This window comes from Alnus glutinosa, chromosome 9 (assembly GCF_958979055.1).
Source record: "Alnus glutinosa chromosome 9, dhAlnGlut1.1, whole genome shotgun sequence".
Lineage (NCBI taxonomy): Eukaryota > Viridiplantae > Streptophyta > Magnoliopsida > Fagales > Betulaceae > Alnus > Alnus glutinosa.
The window spans coordinates 23,863,980-23,890,625 of NC_084894.1; the positions used below are offsets into that span (position 1 = coordinate 23,863,980).

Below are 26,646 nucleotides of genomic sequence, written 5' to 3' on the forward strand. Positions count from 1 at the left end.
TAATATAGCCATTAATTCAGAAATTGTTTGTGCAGTGAGGGCCTTATCTAATTATCTTTTAGTTCGTTTAGTTATTTAAGTTGGGATTTGGGATTATCTAGTTTGTAGTGAATCTTGTCTTGTTCAACATGGGATTCAGAATAAAAAATTGTTTGCTTTTCCAGTCTTCTGGTTTACTTGTATGTTCCACAAATCCGCACAAATCTGCATGTGTTTAGACAATAAAAATCACATACGCTCCCTCAAATCCATTCAGGAACTCATTTCTTATTATATTGTTTACTGGTAGCAGCTATAAATTTAGACAAGTTTTTTTTTTTTTTTTAGTAGATACTTGAAAAGGAAATACAAACTAAATCAGAAAATTACAATAGATTAGGGTTGGACAACCCAATAGTAAAAATCTAAGAATGTAAGTACAAGAAAACAATGCATCAAATGAAAGACACGGGCCTATTGATTTTTTGCATGGATGCCAAGAACTGAAACCACCAGTGAAGGTGGTTAAAGTGGTGTATAGAGTCCAGAGAGCCTAAACACCAGTTGAGTAACCATTGCAGATAATGCAGAGAAAATAACTAAAACAAAAAGCCCAAAAAAAAAAAAATGAAGGAACAGCGTTGGAAGACAAGTTGAAGTCACATAAGTTGACATAACGTAACGATCTTTTGAAGAAACTTATTTATACACCGTGACTAAAATGGTCTATGCTTCCTCCCCGCGTCTGCACCCTCTTACATCAAAGCCACAGCTTTCAACTTTCCTTGGGCCCCCGAACAAAACACCCATCTTCTACCGCACATATCAAACATCTCACGGCGCCTACGATGAACTCATGGGCATGTACGATGATGGTCGAGCGTTGCACTCAGGAAAAATCCTCCAAGCGCACTTTCTCATCACTGGCTTGGCTGGTAACGCTCTTGTAACCCGTTTTGCCGCCAAGCTCGTTGCCTTCTACGCGGGATGTGGAGAACCGTCCTATGCTCGCAAACTGTTCGACAAAATTCCCGCAACAAATCTACACTGCTGGATCGTCCTTATCGGGGCCTACGCTCAACACGGCTTTTATGAAGAGGCACTGGGTCTGTTCCGTGAGATGCAGGAGCAAGGCCTGAGACACAACGCGTTTGTCATTCCCAGCATTCTCAAAGCCTGTGGGCGCGTCTCAGAAGGGGAAACCGGGGAGAAAATTCATAGCGTAGTTTTGAAATGCTCATTTGAGTCCGATGCTTTTGTTAAAAGTTCATTGATTGATATGTACTCAAAATGCGGTCGAATTGAAAAGGCGAGGCGAGTGTATGATGAAATGGTTGAGCAGGATTTGGTGGCTTTGAACGCTATGGTTTCGGGCTATGCTCAACATGGGTTTGCCAAAGAAGCATTGGACTTGGTGGAAAAGATGCAGGCTTTAGGAGTGAAGCCTAATGTGGTGACTTGGAACACCTTAATTGCAGGGTTTTCGCAAAAGGGTGATGAAGTAATGGTCTCTGAACTTTTTAATTTGATGCGCAGCAACGGGGTTGAGCCTAATGTGGTATCTTGGACTTCGGTAATATCAGGGTTTGTTCAGAACTTTCGAAATGAGGAGGCGTTTGCTACTTTTAAAAAGCTGTTGGATTATGGATTATATCCGAAGTTGGCTACAATAAGCAGTCTCTTGCCTGCATGTGCAACTGAGGCCAATGTGAGGCGTGGGAAGGAGATTCATGGGTATGCACTACTGATTGGAGTTGGAGATGATATATTTGTAAGGAGCGCCCTTGTTGACATGTATGCAAAATGCGGTTTTATAGCTGAAGCAAGGAATTTGTTCGAGGATGTCTAAGAGGAACATAGTTACTTGGAATTCAATGATTTTTGGGTACGCTAATCATGGGTATTGCAATGAAGCAATTGAGCTTTTCAATCGGATGGAGAAGGAAGAGGGAAAGAAGCTTGATCATCTGACTTTCACAGCGGTTCTCACAGCATGTAGCCATACTGGGTTGGTTGAAGTCGGACAAAGTCTGTTTCACTTGATGGAAGAAAAGTATGGGATTGTTCCAAGATTAGAGCATTATGCATGCATGGTGGATCTTCTTGGTAGAACAGGAAAACTTGCTGAAACTTATGATGTGATTATGGGAATGCCAGCTGAACCAGATTTATTTGTATTGGGTGCATTATTAAGGGCATGTAGGAATTATGGGAATGTTGATCTTGCCGAAGTAGCAGCTAAGCATTTGTCAAAGGTTCAACCTGACAATGCAGGAAACAATTTACTATTGTCAAATTTGTATGCGGATGCTGAGAGTTGGGGAAATGTTGCAAGGTTGAAGACAACAATGAAGAAAAGGAAGTTGAGAAAATTTCCGGGGTGCAGTTGGGTAGAGACAATCTGACACATAGGCATCACTTTACAAGAAGCTGTATAAATCTTCATCCAGAACAGAAGGAAATCTTGGAGTATCTTGCAAGTGATCATCAACCTCGTGCTAAATTAAAGTTTGCTCACCAGGGCTCCCCTCTGAATCTTTTTATAGATTTGCTTTCTGGTTATCCATGCTTTGAGTTGTCACGACTGCTTTCAAATGAAATCTGGGAGCTGACTCTTGTGGACAATCAATCCTTTGCAACGAAATTGAAGATGTGAGACAAGAGGGGCCATTTAAGAATTACCTCAAGGTATTGGGGGATGAAGAAGTCGACAGTAGAAAGACAAACACTCGAGAAAAAAAAAAAAAAAAAATAGCAGGGAAAAATTTTGAAGGATAGAGGAGTATGAATTTCTTTTACAATGTTTGATGAGCCAGCAGTGGTCATTTGAGATTATAGCAATAGGAGCCGCTGAGCTGCAGTTCTGATTTATTTCAAGACTGCCAAATACATTTCTGTAACTTTGTGATTATAGATGTTAGAACTCGTGATTCAAAATTTTCATTTTAATATTTTAACATGATTCACAATAATTGAATGATCTATAGAGAGAAGCCTAATAAAAATGCAAATTCGTGAAACAACATCAAGCAGTGAGCTATTGTTGTTTAGAAACCAACCAAAACTCATAAAAAGTTCAATTCAGTGATTATTTATTAAGCTTCAGTCCGACGTGCTTTTCAAGCACAAGCAGCACCAAACACAATCTATTTCTTTAGCATGACTGATTAGGAGTAGTGGCAACCAAGGGAACCATTTCCTTGAAGGACTTTACCCCTTTCAGAGGCCCATCTTCAGATATCATGGGTTTGGGTCTTGTATAGCCCATCTAAACATGGACTTAACCCCCTCGGCTCACTGAGCAACACTACTCACTGCTTTCCTAACCCTTTGAGCTTGCTTGTATACTCCATAGGCAGCCCAACCATGATCCCTTCAACCCAGTATTTAGGGTGGGCTGAGCTCATATTTTTGTAAAGCATGGCTGATATAGGAGTTGATAGACTATAATGTTCAATTAAGGTTGTAAGTTAAACATATAATGTAAATATATGACAATGGATGTAAATAGATTGTAATGTTTTAGGACGCAAATGAAATTTGTGAATAATTTCTTTTCTTGCAAAAAATAAAATAAAATTATAACGTTTTTCGTTGTGAGTTAAATGTCAAAGCATAGTAATAATGCCACATGGTCATTTTTATTGCATCGTTAACTTGGGGCATTACACTAGCCCTGCTTAATTCATTCTAATTGGCCATAAAAGTACTTAATGTGTACAAAATTTAGACGCTGTAGTCCAAAACCAAAATATTTTTCTTCTCTCAACCGGCCCAAGTTAGGAATACATACTCAAAAACCATGATTTTGGGTCAAGGTGATAAAGTCCAAATCACGAGTCCCGATCAAGTGGAGGGAGGTAACCCATGTAGTTCAACCAGCCATGCTAGCACAATGTCTACATGGAGAACACCGAGATCATGGCATAGTGAACAACCGCCCCACAATTTCTTTCCAATTGCCCCATCATTTTCTGCAGATAATCTGGTTACGTCCATAACCTGCTAACGAATGTAGAGTCCGACACGACAATTAATTATGGCCATAATACACAAGTACACAAAGAAGTCGGCATTATGCCTGGTCAAGGTCGTCCACCATTAGCAGACGACACTCGGCCAAGACTATACCCTATCAGTAGATGCCCCACATAAGGCAAGGATTCACAGCCATTTAAGGCACAAACATATGAAAACTCGAACATTCTCACATACAAAATCATTCACAAAAAAAAAAAAAAAAAAAAAAAAAATCCCTAGCCTTCTTATAACAATTCATCATATTCTCTCTACTAATTTAGAACATTTGTATCAAGCTCTCTAAATTTTCTCTAAATTTTAGTTCAAGAATTTACTTTTTTAATTTTATCTATCATTTTAAAAAGTTTCTTACATCAAACTCTCTAAACATTTTTCTATTTTAACCAGATATTGATTTTTTATTGGTTTTGGAGCAACTACTTAACTGTCATGAACATCATAATTGCACCAACCAGCCAAGGAGACCGATCACCCATACGTCTTCAATCAAAATGCAATATCCTACTCCTTTAGTAGCATCAATTCTACAACAAAACTATAAATGGGTTTAGTGCCTTGACAGTGACAAAACTAGCATGAAAAAAGCTGATCACGAGAACAAAAAAATAAATAAATAAATGAAAAAATTAAAAATTAAAATACAGAAGAGATAATAAATGTCTTTTAGAGTTCTTCCAAACCCATTCAATAAAAGAAACTGATTTAAGCTCAAAAATCATACAAAGGCTCCAAATTTTTCTTAGCGAAACGAGACTAGTACCATTCATCACAAACAGACAAAATCAAGAACCCTAAAAACCAAATTCTCATACAACTCATCACGAATTACAATTCCAAAACTCTAAAACCCAATTATTTCCCCTCCAAGAAACCCAAAACCCCAACATTAACGAAAATTCAAGCAAACCCGAACCCTTATTTTCCAAACGAAACACACCCAAAAGCCCAAATCACCCAAAAAGCAAGCAGATTTAGAGCAAAAATTTACCACTGCTATCGTACGGCTCATAGTCCATAGCTAGTTTACCACCCAGGCGCACAAAGAAATTGCCCCAAAGAGATGATGCGGAAGACGGAAGGCGTGGAGGAAAAGTGAGATGCGCGGGAATTGAAAAGAAATGATATTTTAATGAATAGCGTAAGAGAAATCTGAGCAAAATTTGGTAAGAGTTTCTGACAAGAATTAGTTTGGAGAAATTATAAAGAGCTCAATACATGGGTTTTTTGAGAACTTTCTCTAATATTTGGTGAAAAGTTCAAATTAGAGAGCTCAATACTGATACTCTTAAGCATCATAGAGTTTCTTATGCCTGACAAATCTTCGATTGTTTCTTCCTATCTTGTTGGCATTCATTGGCAAAATCCAACCATGCCCAATTGTATCATATTCTTTTTGGTAACTTAAGCATCAGAGAGTTTTCCTATTGACCAATCCCGACAAATCTTCAATTATTTCTTCATATCTTGCAGGCGTCCCAATCCAACCGTACGATCAACTTTATCATCAATATTGTTCAATAAGAAATGATAAAAATGAGTTTAGAAGGGTCAAACGGATAGAAATGGTAAAGTTATTTAAAGTAATATGAAGACAATTGTTTACTAGTATGCTTAACTCTTGATCCGTTACGTGCTTGTATTTCTTGGACACAAGTAATTGGACTATATGTTGGGTTGTGTAGAAGATTACTTCAATTATTACCTAGTAAATTAGAAACTGGTTCATTCTTCTATCTAGACTAGAGGTTTGGGGGTCCAAAAGCTTAAGACTTTCTTAATATATTGTACTTATTTTACTATTAATGTTAAACATTTTATGCTCATACAGTGAAATTATTTAAGCATGCAGGCTATCTTAGTATGTATGTTAGTCCAAACATGCTCTGTTATTCCTTCTTATGTTTATTTGTAGTTAAATGTAGCTTGGTGCATTCTTAAGAGCTAAAATCATTTGAGTTTTTCTATGAATTTTACATTTTCCAGTATTATATATAGTACTAACTCTGTTGGTATGAAGGGGGATGATGATGATGGCAGATTTTGATTGGAAAATAGAATATTTGTCATTGTTGAATGCCCACTTCAAAACCTTTACTTCTCATTCATTATATAAAGATTAAAAACAGCCCCATTAGCACTCCTTTTTCAGTTTTCAAGTTATAGATATGCGTATTTGAAGTTCATTAATACAGGTTTGCTTATTTATTAACTAGCATATACATTTCTCTTAAATGTATCATAACGAGATGAATTTTGTTTTTAATGTAGTTATCTAAGTATTGGGAAATGTTGAAATGTTGCTGGCCGTTCGTCTTAGACAGAATATGAAAGTTGTATGCTATTCACGTTGAATTATGGACCATGCGTTTTTCTTTTTTCTGTTGGTAGGAGACGCTAAATGAACTCCATTATTTATGTATTTTGAATTTCGTTACACGCATAACTATCTTGGTGGAACAATTATAATTGGCAAGTTATTGTAATTGATGTTTGTGTATATATATGGAGATGTCCAAAGTATGGTTTGTGCATGGTTATAACTTTTGGGAGAGCAATTTTATATATATATATATATATATATATCAGATTTGGGTAACATTTAAATTGATTCTAAATTTATATTTTTGAAATAAAATATAAAGAATAACATGGAGCAAAATGCCCACCTTTTACTTCTTGGCAAAGAACACGTACAGGCGTTTTGTAACCAGATGAAATCTTTTATTTAAGCTACCTTTTGTAGCTAGCGTTAAACATTGGGCACAATTCACGTCCTTTGCAAACATGACATGCTCTAGACAGTTCAAATCATGTAGTATATAAAAGGAAGCAGGCATGAGACGTGATTTTAAGACTTTTAGAATGACGTGAAGCAGGCCAGGATATCGAAAACCCATTAATTAAGAAGTGCATTGCCCACATTTTAAACGAGGACGCAATTGCGGTATTTCCGTCCCTGCAAAAGGTAGTTTCAATTTGTGTCCTTTTTCAAAGGACTTGCAGACCATTCACGACCTTATTGGTGGAATGACGTGGGTTGCCCACCTTTTAAACTAAAAGGCTTTCAAAAAATTTCTAGACTAAAGGTTTACTACATTTTGTAAACGACTACATAAAAAAGACACTCACCTTTTTTAGGTCCTATTTCTTTGTTTATAGTCTTTTTGAAAATGACATAAATGCTCTAATTTCTTATAGGGATATACGTTTGTGAAGTTACAAAACTTAGAGACTAGAAGAAGTAAATGAATCTTTTGCTGCAAGATGATCTAGAAAAGTACATAATCACCCTCTTATGCAGAGCATCCAAAGAGATAATGTTCCACGTGCTACACCATTCATTCACTCAAAAGCAGAGCATCACAGGGGTTGGTGGTTTTTTTTAGACCAAAAGATTTGTTATTATTATTATTATTATTATCTAAAAATTACTTAAACCTTCATGGGGACAAAACTAACGTAAGCCAATAGCATTTTTCCTTTTTGAGCACTTTAACGACTTGTGTTGGAAATGTTATATACAACCACATGTTTATTCCATATTTTTTTATGCAATTTATTTCTCTTTTGTGAAGGGATATTTTTAGAAGATAAATGCTAGAAATTACATTTTGTATCTCATAATGCTGACATGATATCTTCAACAAACCTTTAAATTTTTTTTTTTTTTTTTTTAATAATGACTTATCTAAGTGTAAAGGGTTGGTTCGTACAATGCCTCCCCCAACCTAAGTGGGCCTACTAGTGAGCAACGGTACTTGGTTGGGCTTTCAGGCGGTTTTATTTTGCTTTCAAAAAAACATTTTCATTTGATATAAAGGTGTAGAGAGTTTTTTGGTTGGGTGAATATTTGAAAAGTAATTTGTATTTAAAAAGTGTTTTGTATTTTGAATAATTTGTTAGTGGTCCCTGAAAAAAAAAATGGATTGTTTGGTGAACTTTTGTATAGTTTTTTTAATTTTTCAAATGATGAAAACCCTTTCTTTTCAAATTTTAGTTAATTAAACAAATTTTCAGATGTAATCTCCATCACTAACACATTTTTCAAAAGAGAAATGATCCCTACACTCATTTCTCACAACAGCCCCACAACAAGCTGATGTGGCTGGTAATATTTTATTACTTTTTTACAAAAAGAAAAGAAAACAATACAAAAAAAATAATAAAATATTACCAGCCACGTCAACTTGTTGTGGAGCTGTTGTGAGAAATGAGTGTAGAGATCATTTCTCTTTTCAAAATAAATTACAAAACTGTTTAAAAGTAATTTAATATTGTATCTTTAAAGGTTGGAGATTGTTAATGTACATTTTTTTTTTCCAAGTGTAATAACTGCACAGGGGCAACTGATTACATGTATGAAAATAAAAAATTAGAATTGGGCGGTGCTATAGCCAATTGATGGCAGCGGCCATCGTGGGGTTCGTTTGGGTGTTCGATTTTTTTTTTGTATTATATTTGACTATATTCTACTATATTCAAAATTGTGAATATCGATGAAATTTATTTTTTAAAATTATATTTGGATGGTTTAGAGAATCTGAAAAAAAAAAAAAATTGAAAAAGATGTTTAGGAGTGTAAATTGAATTGAATATATATATATAATAAAACTAAAAGAACTAATTTAAAATACATAAATAAATAAAACAAACAAACAAAATTAAACCACCCCAGCTGTTATTTTGGGCGTGGTTGAGTGGCCGAGCCACCCCAAAAAATACTCAGGGGTGGTCCGGCCACCACCCCAGACACCCAGAGGTGGCCGAGCCATCCCTCTTTTTTTTTTTTTTTTTTTTTTTGAGTTAGGTTAATGTTTTTTGAATTGGGTTAAAAAATGGGTGGGGTAAAATTCAAGTATAAATTTAACTTAAAAAACCAAACCAAACAACTTTTGAAATATGATCAAATATAATTCAATATAACATAACATGCCTTTAAAGAGGTTGGTGTCACTTTAACTGTTAACGTAAGAATCGGCAACATAACTGTAATATATCTATATATCTTTGACTAAAATGGTTCAAAGAATAACTGTTTTGTTTTATCCCCCACCTAAAATTTTAGTTCCACTCCTACTTCACTGCAACCAAATTGATGGTGTGAAACACTTTTGAGCAAGAAATTGCTTTTAAAAAAAAAAATAGCAGGGGAGATTTTTGAAGGATAGAGAAAAATGAATTCCTTGGACAATGTTTGAGATTATAGGAATAGGAGTTGCATTTTTAATTTAATTTTAGGGTTAAACACCTTTTTAGTCCCTGAGTTTTAACAACTTTATTTTTTAGTCCCTGAGTTTCAATTCGCATCACAGATGATACATCAATTTTGGGAAATGACCAAATTAGTACCTCAGTTAACTTCTCTGTCCAAAAACTAACGGTCCGCCACGTGTCAACCTCAGAAGTTGACACGTGGCACTATATAAAAAAATTAAAAATTAAAAATAAAAAATCTTTAAAAATCAATTAAAAAATTAAAAAAAAAATTGAAAAAACTAAAAAAGAAAAGGGGGTGGCTCTCAGCCACCCCCTTGGCCACCATGGGGGTGGCTAGCCACCCCCATTTTGGCCAGGGAGGTGGCCGGCCTGTCTGGGGTGGCCGAACCACCCCCATGCGGTGGTTCGGCCAACCCCTGGACAGAAAGAAAAAAAAAAATTGGGTTTTCCGTTTTGTCCTTGGGGGTGGTTGAACCACCCCCAAGGGGCACGGGGGTGGTTCGGCCACCCCCAGATAGCCACCCCCATGGTGGCCAAGGGGGTGGCTGAGAGCCACCCCTTTTTTTTTTAGTTTTTTCAAATTTTTTTTTTCAATTTTTTAATTGACTTTTAAAGATTTTTTATTTTTTATTTTTTTATTTTTTTATTTAGTACCATGTGTCAACTTCTGAGGTTGACACGTGGCAAACCGTTAGTTTTTGGACGGAGAAGTTAACCGAGGTACTAATTTGGTCATTTCCCAAAATTGATGTATCATCTGTGATGCGAATTGAAACTCAGGGACTAAAAAATAAAGTTGTCAAAACTCAAGGACTAAAAAGGTGTTTAACCCTTAATTTTAAGACAGCTGCCAAACTAGAATAGACAGGAAACAAGATTCCCTGAGGAGGTCAGTTATTATTAGGTGTTTGAAATTTCTTTCCCAATCCAATGGTTTAAAACTGAAAAGCCCCAGATGCAATACTTTCCCAATCCAACGGTCTGATTTGAACTAAATAAAGAGCACAAGATTAGTGGAACCAAAAACAATTTTCATTCAATCAGTCAAAGAGAAGAGTTGTAGATATTGGATCAAATATTTGTATCAGTATGTTGTTGTTGGTGCTCCATTAGAGTTAGAAGAGATATTCTTCATTAATTATTTATTGAGTAGGATTCAGTCCACATGCTTTTCCAGCACAAGCAACGCTAAGACATAGCAGTAAATAGGGAAAATAATTAGAATTCAGACGACACGACAAAAGTAGTGCAAATTATTACACAGAAATGTGTATATTAGCAACTGAGCATAACTGCCATTAGAGAGGCCTTGCATACTTCAACAAACTTCCTCCAAAGTAAACTTGAAGCAATATATTTCTGCAAGTCATCAGGCATACAATATTTGGTGGAAGTCAATATCAACCAAAGTTTTTTTACACGATCTAATTGAATAATTGCACAATGAACTTGATGCACACTAACTAGTACAGTACACAGGAAAATAATAAATGGGCTCATTAAAGGACGTTGTGACCTCTAATGGCTATTTTGAAAGAACCGTGATCTTTAGAGACTTAGTAAAATGTATTATTAATTGACCGATTAGGATTAAGGCTGACTTTATTAATTATAGACTAGGACTCTAATTATACTAAGAAGAATAGGAATCAAACCCCTTATTAGAAATTTATTCCTTATTGGACTCTAACATGAGATTGGGACAATACTAAATAATTAGGGAAAAATCTATATATCCCACTCAAACTACCACTTAACTGACAATGTCCCCCCAAACTACCAAAACGTTGTCAATGTATCTCCCAAAGGCCAAAAAACGACAAAAATAGCCTTGCAATTTTTTTTTATAAAACAAAAATACCCATATAAATTCCAAAAAATAATTTTTTTTAAAAAAAAAACGAAAACTTTTTTAATTTTTCTTTTAATTTTTAAATTTGGCCACTCTTGGTTTATTTGTATTTTTTTTGTTTTTGTTTTTGTTTTTTTTAATTATTATTATTTTTTATTTTATTAAGGGTATTTTCGTTATTTGGAAATATTGACAATTTTTAATAGTTTAGAAAGACATTGTCCAAATTTAAAGTTTGAGGAGACATTATCAATTGGGTACTAATTTGAAGGTATATGAACTTTACCATGATAAAATTATGCACCGCTTAAAAACCAGAACCTAAAAAGAGAAGTTATATTCACCTAATCAATGGTCCATGAGTCTATCACAATAACCAAAAGGTCGCATATTCCAATATAATTGCACAGGGAGATGAACAAGTGATCTTATGGGGATTAGAATAATGTGCATAATGGGTAAAAATTAAGTACAGCTATAGCACTTCAAATTTCTGTGAATCTTTAATCCAACTCTTCGACAGTAGAAACACATACATGGCCGGAAGATTGATAAAGTATACATTCAATAATTGATTGTAGTTTTGCTACACATGTAATTTGTTTCTGAGTTTAGTAGCTGCTGTTTGTAGCAGTCCGATGGGTTCGTTCTTATTCTTTGTTTGAGAATTAGTTCCAGTCTTCACTGGGGTCTGTAAACATTTTGAGTTTGGTTTATAATAGTTTTAATTCATCAAAAAAAGAAGAAGTATACATTCAATACATTATACAAATTTCAACGAACATTTCCCCCTAGTTGCATCAGAGTCACTGCAACTAATTAATAATTAAAGATACGTCAAGAGTTGTGAATAGCCTAGAGTTCGAGACACACAGAAATGGTCATAAGAGGCCATTTGATTCAAGGCATTTTGGATTCCTATGAAAGCCCACATGCAAATAAGATGCTTGGAAATGTGGGCATTCCTCATTTGGGTTGCTGTGTAAAGTTAGATTTGCCATTACAGTCATGCCTTAAAGAAAACGCAGGAATCCAATTATGTGGATCAATTTTTTGTTTTGATTTATATTGAAAGGAAAAAAGCAAGAGATTTTCATGACAAACCTGGAGGTGTTCGTCTGATCATAACTACAACTAATGCTTCGGCTGCTGATTGTTGAGTGCTGGTCTTTGACGATATTCATTTCCAAGATACAGTTTAGGAAAGATCTTGAAAAGAATGTCATCAACATGTTTGTAATACCATATCCTCCATCTCTTCCAAAACATAAGGGACCCAATTACAAATCCAAACCCAAAAGCAAATCCCAGTTCAGCACTTATGTAATTCCACTTGATCATACTCTTATGAGATTCTTCAAATGTTGGAGGTGAGAATCGTGGCTCCTCATGTGAGCACTGTGATTTCAAAGGCAAACCACATAATCTTTCGTTTCCTTTGAAGGAATTTTCCGAAAATGTAGCAAATTGCTTTATGAATGGAATCTGTCCCACCAATTGGTTGAACGAAAGGTTGAGAACTGCTAGGAAAATAAGACCATCGGCAAGTGGCAAAAGAATATTACCAGAAAGCTTATTGCTTGAAAGGTCTAGTGACTCAAGATTACTCAATTTCCCCAAAGATGCTGGGATTTGGCTCATGAAAGCATTATGCGACAAGTTGAGAATATATAACAATGTGAATTCTCCGATTTCTTCAAGTATAGGACCATCAAAGTTGTTGCAAGAAAAATCAATGGTGGTGAAGATAGTTAGGATCTTCACCAGCTCCACCTCTAAACCCTTGCTAGTAACTGTTACCGTATCTCGATAATATACCCCACCCATATCAATTTGGAGGTAACTAAACTCTAAGTGCTCCTCATGTGCACTATTTGTCAACGCCATCCAAGTAGAAAGGAGTACTATTGGAAGGTGACCGGTAAAATTGTTTGAAGCTACATCCATGATTTGAAGCATCGGCCAAGGGGCATCAAGCTCTAGATGACCAATGGGCCCATATAATTTGTTAGATCGCAAAATAAGAACCTTCAATATGGTTAATCCTTTCAAGTAAAATGGAAAGGTGTACTCGATGTGGTTGTTCCCAATGTCTAAGACCTCCAATAAATGGCAATTCTTCAGAGATTTCGGTAACTTTCCCTCTAGATGGTTTTTATTGACAACTAAAGTTTGTAAATAACAAGACTTTGGAAATGTATCAGGAATTGTATCGTTGAGGTTGTTTCTCCTTAGACTCAACACCAAAAGATGCTCATTCTCAATCAAGCATTGGGGAATTGTGCCACTAAAGTAATTATTAGACAGATCGAGAAATTGAAGATTTGTAGTTTTGCATATTGATCGAGGGATACTCCCATAAATTTATTACTTGAAATAGAAAAGAATTCTGTGGATTCAAGGGACTGGCCGATGCTAGCTGGTAAGGCAGAATGAAAATTATTCATGGAGAAATCCAAGTAGTAGACAGGTGGGAGAACTGGGAGTTGGCCTTGGAACTGGTTGGAGCGAAAGTCTAGAGATTTCGCCCTAAAAGAGATATTGGAGATAGGTCCTTCAAGAGTCTTCAAGTAGTTATAAGAAAGATTTAGATATTGAAGACTAGAAAGTCTCCGGATCCAGCTGGGTAACTCTCCATAGATTTGGTTCTTTGAAAGGTCTAGAGAGAATAAATTGGATTGGTTTCTCAAGAAATCAAGAAATTTTTTCAACTTGCAAGAAGCGAGAATTAATCATAATCTTTTAAGTCATTTAAGATAACAACTTAAGTCTTAATCATAATCTTTTAAGTCATTTAAGATAACAACTTAAGTCATTTCATAATCTTCTCTCACTCCTCCCATTTATTATATATATACCACACTGTGTATCATTAGACAGTAAAGTTTTGGAAACGGTGGATTATGATAGCAGCCGGAAGATGAAGGAAGATAGGCATTTGTCTATTTGAAAATTTATAAAAATAACATTTTTTTAATTTTTTTTTTCTATAGGCCATATATCCAGAGATATTGCCTTATCAAAGTATTTTGTCTAATGTCAAGCCAATGCATTAACATTTATTGGCGGAATTAGCATTTAGAATTTAGGGTTAAATTAAAATAATAATAATAATAATAATAAGCAGTAAAATTTTAATTTTAAAAAATAATTTGGAAAAAACATGTTGGCATGGGAGGGCTTCACCATCTAGCTCGGCCCTGGCTACATGCTTGTAACAGTAATCTTAAATCTATGTATTTCTTGTGTCATTTCAAAATTAATATGACACTTAATTAAATAATTAAATTTAGTGGTCTCTTGCCCTATAACAACTCTATAACAAAGGAATGTATTAGAATTTTAATTAAATAATTAAATTTATTTTTTTAATTGAAAATTTTGAAATATGAATAATTGTACTATTGGTCCTTGTGGTATGCCATAATTATTTTTAACTCCCTATGGTTTAAAAAGTTCATAGAAGGTCCTTGTGGTTAATAATAATTACAAATCGATCCCTAGAGTCAAATTCCGTTAAAAATTTTACCAGATTCTGTCAAATGCCACATTAGCACAACGTGTCGCCAATAAGATGGCGACACGTATCCATCTTAATAAAATAAATAAATTTATTAAAAAATAAATAAATATACTTATTTAAAAAAAAAAAAAAAAAAAAAAAAGGAAGGCAAAGGGGTGGCCCAGCCACCCCTTTGGGGAAGGTCGTGGCCACCCCCAGAGGTGGCCGGGGGTGGCCGCACGCCACCTCCGGCAGCCACTGGGGGTGGCCCAGCCACCCCTTGCCTTCCATTTTTTTTTTTTTTGAAAAAAATAAGTATGTTTATTTTTTAATAAATTTATATTTTTTTATTAAGATGGACACATGTCGCCATCTTATTGGCGACACGTGGTGCTGACGTGGCATTTGACAGAATCTGTTAAAATTTTTAACGAAATTTGACTCTAGGAATCGATCTGTAATTATTGCTAACCACAAGGACCTCCCATGAACTTTTTAAACTATAGGGAGTGAAAAATAATTATGGCATACTACAGGGACCAATGGTGCAATTATCAATTTGAAATAATAGATCATTTAACATGATATCAGAGCATGAACCTCAAATTGCAAATAAATATTTTATATGTTGAGTTTCACTTATTATTCAAAAGTTTTACTTTATATTTTAATTAAATATTTAACGTATAAAACCTCACCTAAAAAGAGTTTAAGCCAATACCTAAAAAAGTATATTAAAATATTAATTAAGATGATTAAAAGTTAAAACCATCGGCTCATTCTTGTGTGCTTCAATTTTAGAATAACGAGTATTCCTAATACCAACATTATCAAAAAAATAAAGACAGAAGAAAAGTTAAGAGCATCTTCTTGTTTTTCTCAATTTTGAGTTTATTTTTGGGTGTTCTCCCATTTGGGAGATGCTAATTGTGTACTTGGTCTTGGTCAGGGGTTGGATGACAGAGCAAAAGCCCACTCATTTGTGTCTCTTTCTTGCCTTAATTTCTGTTCAGGTGCACGCGTGAAGCAAAGTCTATGATTGCAACTCCCATGAGATGTGCCTCATTCCATTTTCTCTCACTTTTTGCCATATCCCTTGCTAAGGTCAGAGTACCTTAAACACAACTGGTTCATGCCATTGTTCTCTCTATAAATAGGCACAGAGGTATATTACCTCTCTCTTCCTCTCTCCATTCCGTTATCCTCCTCTCAAATATTATACTGACTTAATCATTAAAATGTTATCGGTCCCCTCGGGACCAATGAATTCCGACGACTACGTTCACAGTTTTGCAAAAGTTTTATTGCAGATCTGACTCTCAGAAAATTTGCTCTAACACAATTCATCTAAAATTAAGACAATTTAGCATATTGGGAAATTTGTTTGTTAAAATTCTTATTTTCTGTCTTTCGATTTCTCTTCTAAAAAGAAATGTTAACAAACAACTACAATACAAATTACCCTTTTTTTTTTTTTAACAAATTAATAATTTTATTTGATAAAATCAATCACACAGGAGACAATTGCTCCTTGGTTACAATACCATAAACACAGTTTGGAATTTTTTTGATCCAAACTCAATCTATGACACAAGAATCCAATACAAATTACTCTTAAAAGCACAAAAAGAGCTTTCACATTTATGTCATATTAAAACAATTTTTTAACCCAATATATATATATATATATATATATATATATATATATATATATATATATATATATATATATATATATATATATATATATATATATATAATATATATATATATATATACATTAACAAACATAATTTTAAAGTTTCTAGTCTATTTTAAGCTATAGTTTATTAATAAAGTTTAGCTCCTCCAACTTTTTGAGAGCATTATCACCTCTTTTCTCCCCCTCAAAATATGCTCTCTGGGCTCGTTGTCTGTATTTCATTTTAGAGATAAACACAAAATTGGTCCATTTGGTTGAACTAAATTACAAATTGCTAATTTTCGCATCAAAGTGAATTCGGAAGTTTTTGTAGTATATTAATTTTTTTGGGAGATGATACATATACTACAAGCGCACTATAAATGTACAACATTAAAGCATATTGGGGTGGGCCCACACATGTGGGTTCCCCTCAATATGCCTTGGTGTTGTGCACTTGTAGTGCACTTGTTATAATTTGAGCATTTTCCAATGTTTTTTTTAACATAAGTTGACTCCAATAACTAAATTGTTTATTTGGCATATTACACACGAAAAGTGATTGGTGCACAACAGTTGTGCACCACTCTAGAGACATGAGATGGGTCCCATGTAGGACCCATATAGTGGAAAGACTCAGAGACAAGTATAATATTGATCCAGCCAATGAGGTTGACCTCAATGAAAATGAAAAGGTCAAGAAAAACTCGCAACGTGCTTTATGGTCTGTCTTTGAGGTAATTGATGATGCCTCAGCCTCTACTTGTTTAGCACCTAACACTCAAAAAAATAAGAAAAAAACAAAACAAAACAAAACGTCAATAAATAAAAAATAATTTATATTTGTGTCTGCGCTCTCTTATCCGCAAACAGGATTCTTTTTATTTTAAATAAAATTAATGCTATTTATTTTATGGTCAAAATTTAAAGTCAATACATTTAATAGTGTATATGATTTTATTTTTATTTTTATTTTCAAAATTTTAAGAGTATTTTTGTGTTTTTAAAAAATTATAAAGGTCAATTTTGTCTTTTTCAGGGCAAAATGGGTACATTGAAATTTTTTCTTCTGTAGTTTAAGTGGACATTGGTGTAATAAGTAGTTTTGGAAGGGAATATTGACAATCGAGTAGTAGTTTAAGAAATTATATATATCTTTCTCAAGATTTTTTATGTAATGGACTAACCTATCTAAATAGAGAGACAAACTTAAGGGAGGGTTGTAGGTGGTCCCTCCTCAAAAAAAAAGAAAAAAAGAAAAAGGGTTTTGATATTTAAATTTGTTTAAAAAAAAAAAAAATGTTTATGTCTCTTTTTTTTTTCCTCTTATTTTGGCCCTTGAGGAAAAAAAAAATTAAAAATTGATATAATCTGGTCCCTAAAGTTAAATTTCTAATTCTATCCTTATTCATAGATTGATCATACATAGTCTCTCAATCTCTCTTTAATCAATACATATAATCTCTCTTTATACTGTATATGTACATGATTATGTGAAATAAAAAGAGAGACAAATTTTAAATTTAATTTCATATATGATGACCATTTCGTCGATCCCCTAAAGATGGTTTACAGAAAAAGGGAGCCATTCACCTATGGTTGACTCTGCTTTCAGTCTTCTCCATCTACGGTTTAGATTTTGTCGCGTTATTTAAATTTTATTTTCGTGTGCAAGATGAGTCATCTAGTGTATTTGTTTATTGAAAAATGCTAGAATTATTAATATTTTTCACTAAAAAGCCTCCACCAACTCATGCAGCATCTTCTTGTTAAATCACCACCTATTTCAAATGCTTAAGTTAATAGGAAGAGATAAATTTAATCATTTAATCAATTCTTTAGCATCCCTTTTTATGTGTGGGCTCAAACTTTCTTTTAACAAGTGAGACCCAACATATTGAATATTTAACTGAAAAATGAAAGCTAAATGAAGGAGATAGGGTTCAAACAGATACCATGTTTAATCATCACTTGTCCCAATTTTGAGATTTAAGTTGATAGAAATAGATAAATTTAATTATTTAATAAATATTTTAACAATCAACAACTTAAAAATTTTATTTCCACCTTAGTTTTTTTTATTAACAAGTGTTACATCGCCAAGTTAGTCTGACATGCTTTTCAAGCACAAGCAACACTAAAATAAAGCATTAAACAAGAAATATAATTAGAATTCAAAGAGGTACACTCATAATCATCTTGATTAACAGTGTCACAAAATTACTGTAAATCATTTAGCGTCATTAAAGAGACCTTACAGACTTCAGCAAATTCCTCCAGAGTAAACTTGGAGCAACATATCTCTGCAAGTGAAAGTAATTAAGGAGTTAGTTAATCCTTTCAATCAGAAGTCATTGTCACCTACGCCTCTCTGAATTTGCTCTTCCATTACAAGTGTTTGCAGAAATTTCACACACATTTCTAACATGAATCACTACAAAATCTTTTGGACAAGAGAATAGGCACAATGAAACATAACAGAAAACAAGAACTATCAATTGCTCAAATTCAAGAACATTTCCCCCTAGCTGCATCAGAGTCACTACAACTAATTACTAATTAAAGATACACAATGAATTGTGAAGAAATGGTCATAAAAGGCCATTTGATTCAAGGCATCTCCGATTCCTAGGCCTATGGAAGCCCACATGCATTTCTGCAAATAAGATGCTTGGAAATGTGGGCAATATTCCTAATTTGGGTTGGTGTGTAAAGTTACATTTGCCATTGGAGTCATGCCTTAAGAAAACCCTGGCATCCAATTATGTGAATCAATTTTTCATTTTGATTTATATTGAAAGTAAAAAGGCAAGAGTTTGTCATGACAAACCTGGAAGTATTGCGTCTGATTATAACTATAACTAGTGCCTCGGCTATTGATTGTTGATTGCTGGTCTTCGACGATATTCATTTCTAAGATACAGTTTAGGAAAGATCTTGAAAAGAATGTCATCAACATGTTTGTAATACCATATCCTCCACCTCTTCCAAAACATAAGGGGTCCCATTACAATTCCAAAACCAAAACTAAATCCTAGTTTAGCACTTATGTAATTCCACTCGATCATACTCCTATGAGATTCTTCATACGTCATTGGAGGTGAGAATCATGGCTCCTCATGTGAGCACTGTGATTTCAAAGGCAACCCACATAATCTTTCGTTTCCTTTGAAGGAATTTTCCGAAAATGTAGCGAATTGCTTGATAAGTGGAATAGGTCCCACCAATTGGTTGAAGGAAAGGTCAAGGACCGAAAGGAAAATAAGACCATTGGCGAGTTGCATAGGAATCTCTCCAGTAAGCTTGTTGCTTGACAAGTCTAGTGTCTCAAGATTACTCAATTTTCCCAGAGATGTTGGGATTTGGCCTGTGAAAGCATTATGTGACAAGTTGAGAATATCTAACAATGTGAATTCTCCAATTTCTTCAGGTATAGGACCATCAAAGTTGTTGCAAGAAAAATCAATGGTGGTGAAGATAGTTAAGATCTTCACCAGCTCCACCACTGAACCCTTGCTAGTAACTGTTATGGTATCTTGATAATAAAAACTACCAATACCAATTTGGATGTGATTGAGTTCTGAGTTGGCCTCATGTGCACGATCGGTCAACGCCATCCAAGTAGAAAGGAGTACTATTGGAAGGTGACCAGTAAAGTTGTTTGAAGCCACATCCATGATTTGAAGCTTCGGGGAAGGGGCAATCTCTGGATGACCAATGGGCCCATAAAATTTGTTAGATCGCAAAATAAGAACCTTCAATAAGGCTAATCCATTCAAGTAAAATAGGAAGGTGTCCTCGATGTGGTTGTTCCCAATGTCCAAGACCTCCAATGAATGGCAATTCTTCAGAGATTTCGGTAACTTTCCCTCTAGATGGTTTTTATTGATAGCTAAAGTTTGTAAATTACAAGACTTTGAAAATGTATCGGGAATTGTACCGTTGAGATTGTTTCTCCTTAGACTCAACACCTGAAGAGCCCCACTCATCTCAGTCAAGCATTGGAGAATTGTGCCACTGAAGTAATTATCAGATAGATCAAGAAATCGAAGAAATGTAGCATTGCATATGGATCCAGGGATACTCCCATATAATTTATTACTTGAAATAGAAAAGAATTGTGTGAATTCAAGGGACTGGCCGATGCTGGCTGGTAAGGCAGAATGAAAATTATTCATGGAGAAATCCAAGTAGCTGACAGGTGGGAGAACTGGGAGTTGGCCTTGGAACTGGTTGGAGCGAAAGTCTAGAGATCTCGTCCTAAAAAAAGAAGAGATATTGGAGATAGGTCCTTTGAGAGTGACCAAGTTGTTATAGGAGAGATTTAGAAATCTAAGTTGGGGAAGTTTCCAGATCCAATTAGGCATCTCTCCATATATCTGGTTCCTTGAAAGGTCTAAAGAGTATAATTTGGATTGGTTTCTACAGAAATCAGGAATTTTTTTCAACTTGCTAGAAGCCAAGCCTAATAAAGCAATTTGGGGAAAATGGGAAGACGAAAGGTTAAAACCACTATATTCATCAATCAAATTGGAGCCATCAAAGTTGTTTGAAGAAAGAATGAGGATTCCAAGACCTCGAAGTCCAAAGATAGATATGGGTATTGGCCCTTCCAACTCGTTATTGCTCAAATCAAGCTCTTCTAGTTTGTAAGAAGAAATGTTGGAAAATTCCTTGAGTTGCCCAGAAAATTGGTTATTGGAAAGTTGTAATACCTGCAATGATGGGAGGTGAAACAATGAAACTGGAATATCCCCATTCAGTGAATTGTAACTTAAATCAAGAATCTCTAGATTCAGAAGTTCTTCCCACTGAGTGGAAGTAATCTGCCCTGCAAAGCCAGCTTTTGCTAGATTCAAATAACTCAAATTCGTCAGCCTGTCAAACTGTGATGGAATCTGAGAAGAGTTGAAGTCATTGTAAGCCAAATCCAGGCTCTGGAGATACTGAAGACTAAAGAGGCTGCTTGAATCGTCAAGTCCACCCGAGATGGATTCACTGGTCAAGTCGAGACCAATAACACGTCCCTCATGGCAGGTTACGCCTTCCCAAGAACAACAATCAGCACTTTGATTCCACTTAACAAGTTTGTTGGACATAGCAGGATCGAATGTAAGTTTGTTCTTCAATTGCAGTAACAAGGACTGCTGATTGCCGAAACATTGCCCAGACACGCCAAAGACACAAATGCTAATTAGGAAAGGTGAATAAATGGGGATCAAGAAAAGCCACGAAAAGACCGCAAGTCTCATTGCAGGGAATGGAAGAGGTGGTGATATTAATTAATGGTGGATTCAGGATGGTATTGATTTGTTTTGTGTGTGAGTAAATATATAGATGAAAATATAATGGTGGAGGATGAGGCGAGGAAAGTTCCAGTAACACGACTTTTTGACCTGTGACTCTTGACACTTATATATAGATGAAAATATAAGTGGCCGACCAAGAAGAAGAAGATCGACGAAGTAAGAGAGAAGAGAGACCTTTATTCACACGTTTGGAGAAATTTGAGGTTGAGTAATTTGGATTTTTAGGAATGTGATTATATATTCACACCGAATCACACGTTATTGTCACTATTGACGCCTAATTTGTTTTTTTTTTTGAAATCTATGTAAGGATTAACTTCATGTACAGACAATTTACATGATAAAATTTATTTCTCATAGTCTATCATCTTTGGATTTAATATCCTGAGTCAGTCAAGAGTATTGCCACTTGGGCTTTCTATGAAGGGGCACCATATACCAATACAACGTGCTCAGATAGATTTTTAACTACTTCTTTTTCTAAGCGAATTGGAAATCAAAACACGGAAAAAGGGGTGAGCTTCTCAACAACGAACTCAAAATGAAAATATTGAAAAAAAAAAAATGCAAATAATGACCAAGTCTTTTGTGTAAGGGCGTATAAAACAATAACCAAAACAAAAGAGGCACAGGAAATGACACGCACCTCGAAACGTCTCTTATCAATACAAAGAATGTGAAAAAATATTAGCACGTAGTGTCATAGAAAGCAGAATTCTAGATTGAAAGGAGGAATGTGGAAAACAAGTGGAGGTGGGGGAATTCCTACCAGTTCTTTGATTGAGGAAAGCAATAACTTCTGGTTTGGTTAGCGGAATTCAACATTTTTTTTGTGTATACATTTTTCAGAAATTTTGCTTAGTCATTTGAATTTTCAGAAATGTAACTATTTTTATGTTTGAAATAATTAGGAATTTCTAAAAAATTTTGAGAATATAGGATTTTCATGTATAATATACTTTTGAAAATAATTAGGAATTTAAGACTGCCAAACTATAGGAATAGGAGCCGCATTTTTAATTTAATTTAATTTTAAGACAGCCAAACTAGAATATTAGACAGGAAACAAGACTCCTTGTGGAGGTCGGTGCATATTCAATGGTCTGAAACTGAAATTTCTTTCCCAATCCAATGGTCACACGTTTATAGATGAAAATATAATTAAGTGGCCGACCAAGAAGAAGAAGATCGATGAAGTAAGAGAGAAGAGAGACATTTATTCACACGTTTGGAGAAATTTGAGGTTGAGTAATTTGGATTTTTAGGAATGTGATTATATAATTTACATGATAAAATTTATTTCTCATAATCTATCGTCATTGGATTTAATATTCTGACTCAGTCAAGAGTATTAGGATTCGGGCTTTCTACGAGGGGGCGCCATATACCAATACAACGTGTTCTGAACATAGAATTTTAACTTCTTCTTTTTCTAAGTCAAAACACTAAAAAATAAACATAAATACAAAAAATGACTAGGTCCTCTCTATAAAGACAGTATAAAACGGTAACCGAAACAAAAGAGGCACAGGAAATGACATGCACCTCGAAAAGTCTCTCAACAACACAAAGAATGTGAAAAAAAAAAAATGAGAAACTTTTTTTAATTTTTCTTTTAGTTTTTAAATTTGGCCACCCTTGGTTGTTTTGTATTTTTTTTTTATTTTATTAAGGGTATTTTCGTCATTGGGAAATATTGACAATTTTTAGTAGTTTAGAAAGACATTGTCCAAATTTAAAATTTGATGAGACATTATCAATTGAGTACTAGTTTAAAGGAGGTATATGAACTTTACCCATAATAAAATTATGCACCGCTACAAAAAAAAGAACCTAAAAGGAGAAGTTGTTATATTCACCTAATCAATCCTACAAGGACTACGTTCCTAAAAGGTCTATCACAATAATATAATTGCACAGGGAGAAGAACAAGTGATCTTATGGGGATTACAATAATGTGCATAATGTGTAAAAATTAAGTACAGCTATTGCACTTCAAAATTTCTGTGAATCTTTAATCGAACTACTCTTCGACAGTAGAAACATATACATGGAAGATTGATAAAGTATATATATACATACTAGCTGCATCAGAGTCACTGCAACTAATTAATAATTAAACACAAATAAAGAGTTGTGAATAGCCTAGAGTTCGAGACACACAGAAATAGTGATAATTAAGAGGCCATTTGATTCAAGGCATTTTGGAATCCTATGAAAGCCCACATGCAAATAAGATGCTTGGAAATATGGGCATTCCTCATTTGGGTTGCTGTGTAAAGTTGCATTTAATTGCCATTCGAGTCATGCCTTAAGAAAACGCTGGCATCCAATTATGTGGATCAATTTTTCATTTTGATTTATATTGAAAGTAAAAAAGCAAGAGATTTTCATGACAAACCTGGAGGTGTTGCGTCTGATCATAACTATAACTAGTGCCTCGGCTGCTTATTGTTGAGTGCTGGTCTTCCACGATATTCATTTCCAACATACAATCTAGGAAAAATCTTGAAAAGAATGTAATCAACATGTTTGTAATACCATATCCTCCGACTCTTCCAAAACATAAGGGGTCCCATTACAATTCCAAAACCAAAAACAAATCCTAGTTCAGCACTTACGTAATTCCACTCGATCATACTCCTATGAGATTCTTCATACGTTGTTGGAGGTGACAATCGTGGCTCCTCCTGATGTGAGCATTGTGATTTCAAAGGCAAACCACATAATCTTTCGTTTCCTTTGAAGGAATTTTCCGAAAATGTAGCAAATTGCTTGATGAATGGAATCTGTCCCACCAATTGGTTGAACGAAAGGTTGAGAACTGATATGAAAATAAGACCATCAGCAAGTGGCACAGGAATATTACCAGAAAACTTATTGCTTGAAAGGTTTAGTGACTCAAGATTACTCAATTTCCCCAAAGATGTTGGGATTTGGCCCGTGAAAGCATTATGCGACAAGTTGAGAATATATAACAATGTGAATTCTCCAATTTCTTCAGGTATAGGACCATCAAAGTTGTTGCAAGAAAAGTCAATGGTGGTGAAGATGGTTAGGATCTTCACCAGCTTCATCTCTAAACCTTTGCCAATAATTGTTATTGTATCTTGATAAAATACAATACCCATATCAATTTGGAGGTAACTGAGCTTTGAGTGCACCTTATGTGCACGATATTTCAACGGCATTCAAGTAGAAAGGAGTACTATTGGAAGGTGACCGATAAAATTGTTTGAAGCTGCATCTAAGATTTGAAGTATTGGCCATGTAGTGTTAAGCTCTGGATGAGCAATGGGACCATAAAATTTGTTAGACCGCAAAATAAGAACCTTCAATGAGATTGTATTCAAGTAAAATGGGAAGGTATCCTTGATGATGTTGTTCCCAATGTCCAAGACCTCCAACCCATGGCAATTCTTCAGAGATTTTGGTAACTCTCCTTCTAGTTGGTTTTGATTGATAGCTAAAGTTTGTAAATTACAATCTGAAAATGTGTCAGGAATTGTACCATTGAGTTTGTTTCTTTTTAACTTCAAAACCAAAAGATATCCATTCTCAATCAAGCATTGGGGAATTGTGCCACTTAAATAATTATCAGACAGATCGAGAAATCGAAGATGTGTAGCTTTGCATATTGATCCAGGGATACTCCCATATAATTTATTATTTGAAATAGAAAAGAAATATGCGAATTCAAGGGACTGGCCAATGCTAGCTGGTAAGGCAGAATGAAAATTATTTATGGAGAAATCCAAGTGGCTGACAGGTGGGAGAATTGGGAGTTGGCCTTGGAATTGGTTGGAGCGAAAGTTTAGAGATGTCGCCTTAAAAGAGATATTGGAGATAGGTCCTTCAAGAGTCTTCAAGTAGTTATAAGAAATATTTAGATATCTAAGATCAGAAAGTTTCCATATCCAGTTGGGTAACTCTCCATGGATTTGGTTGTTTGAAAGGTCTAGAAAGAATAAATTAGATTGGTTTCTCAAGAAATCAGGAAATTTTTTCATCTTGCAAGAAGCGAGAGTTATTGTATCAAACTGAACCGCGAATAACGAAAGGTAAAAATCATTATATTCAGTCAACAAGTGGATGTGAGAAAGATCAAGGTGAAAAAGAAATTTTAACGGTTGAATAACACTAAAGTCCAAAGAGTTGTTAAATTTGTTTGAACCAAGTGATAGGCCTTCAAGACCTCGAACTTCAAAGATAGACATGGGTATTGGCCCTTCCACCTGGTTGCTATCCAAATAAATATATTTTAGGTTATTGGAAAATTCTTTTGAGTTGACCAGAAAATTGGTTGGATCAGAGTCCTAAATATTGCAATGATGGAAGGGAAAACAGAGAAACTGGAATATTCCCAGTCAGTGAATTTCCCCACAAGTGAAGATATTCCAATTTCAAAAGTTCTTCCCACTTAGTGGAAGTAATCTGACCAGTAAGATTATTGGAAGAAAGGTCTAGGTAGGTTAGATTCTTGGCCATGCTAAATACTGGAATTGATCCATTCAACCCAGAAGAGGAGACTTCCAAATATGTCAGATTTTTGAAATCTGCAAAAAAAAAAATGGAACTGGAGAAGAAAAGTTGTTACCATTCAAACGAATAACAAAGAGAGACTTAAGATTCTGTAACGAGGAATCAATAGGGCCTGAAAGATTGCAGTATGAGAAGCTCAACACTCTCAGATTTGGCAAAGAAGATGATAAGATGTGACACCACTCCTTACCTTGCGCTGATATAACTACACCATCAAGATAAAGTCCGATAAGCTCCGAAAGGTTATGAAGGAGCATATTTAAATTTGGATTCTCAAGTGTCAGAGAATAAGCAGTTTTGTGGTGTAATAATAGCCAGTTAAATCAAAAGTAACCAACCTTGTCAAACGCGAAATCGCAATAGGAATCTGCCCTGCAAAGCTGGCGTATGATAGATTCAAATAACTCAAATTTGTCAACTTGTCAAACTGTGATGGAATCTGAGAATAGTTGAAGTCGTTGTAAGCCAAACTCAGGCTCTGGAGATCCTGAAGACTGAAAAGGCTGCTTGAATTGTCAAGTCC

At 34.8% G+C, this 26,646-nt stretch overlaps 2 protein-coding genes and 1 pseudogene across 2 annotated transcripts; 1 reads left to right on the forward strand and 2 right to left on the reverse strand.

Annotated features, from left to right (window-relative positions):
* Positions 1-700: 700 nt before the first annotated feature.
* On the forward strand, positions 701-2,472 carry LOC133876873 (pentatricopeptide repeat-containing protein At5g59600-like; annotated as a pseudogene).
* Positions 2,473-19,379: 16,907 nt separating this feature from the next.
* On the reverse strand, positions 19,380-21,524 carry LOC133876874 (receptor like protein 22-like). The gene has a single exon (XM_062315111.1). It carries the CDS (start codon positions 21,522-21,524, stop codon positions 19,380-19,382), a length of 2,145 nt encoding a protein of 714 aa, XP_062171095.1.
* Positions 21,525-24,772: 3,248 nt separating this feature from the next.
* LOC133876875 (receptor-like protein 6) lies at positions 24,773-25,798 on the reverse strand. The gene has a single exon (XM_062315112.1). The coding sequence runs from the start codon at positions 25,796-25,798 to the stop codon at positions 24,773-24,775; it is 1,026 nt and encodes a 341-aa protein (XP_062171096.1).
* Between the last annotated feature and the right edge of the window lie 848 nt (positions 25,799-26,646).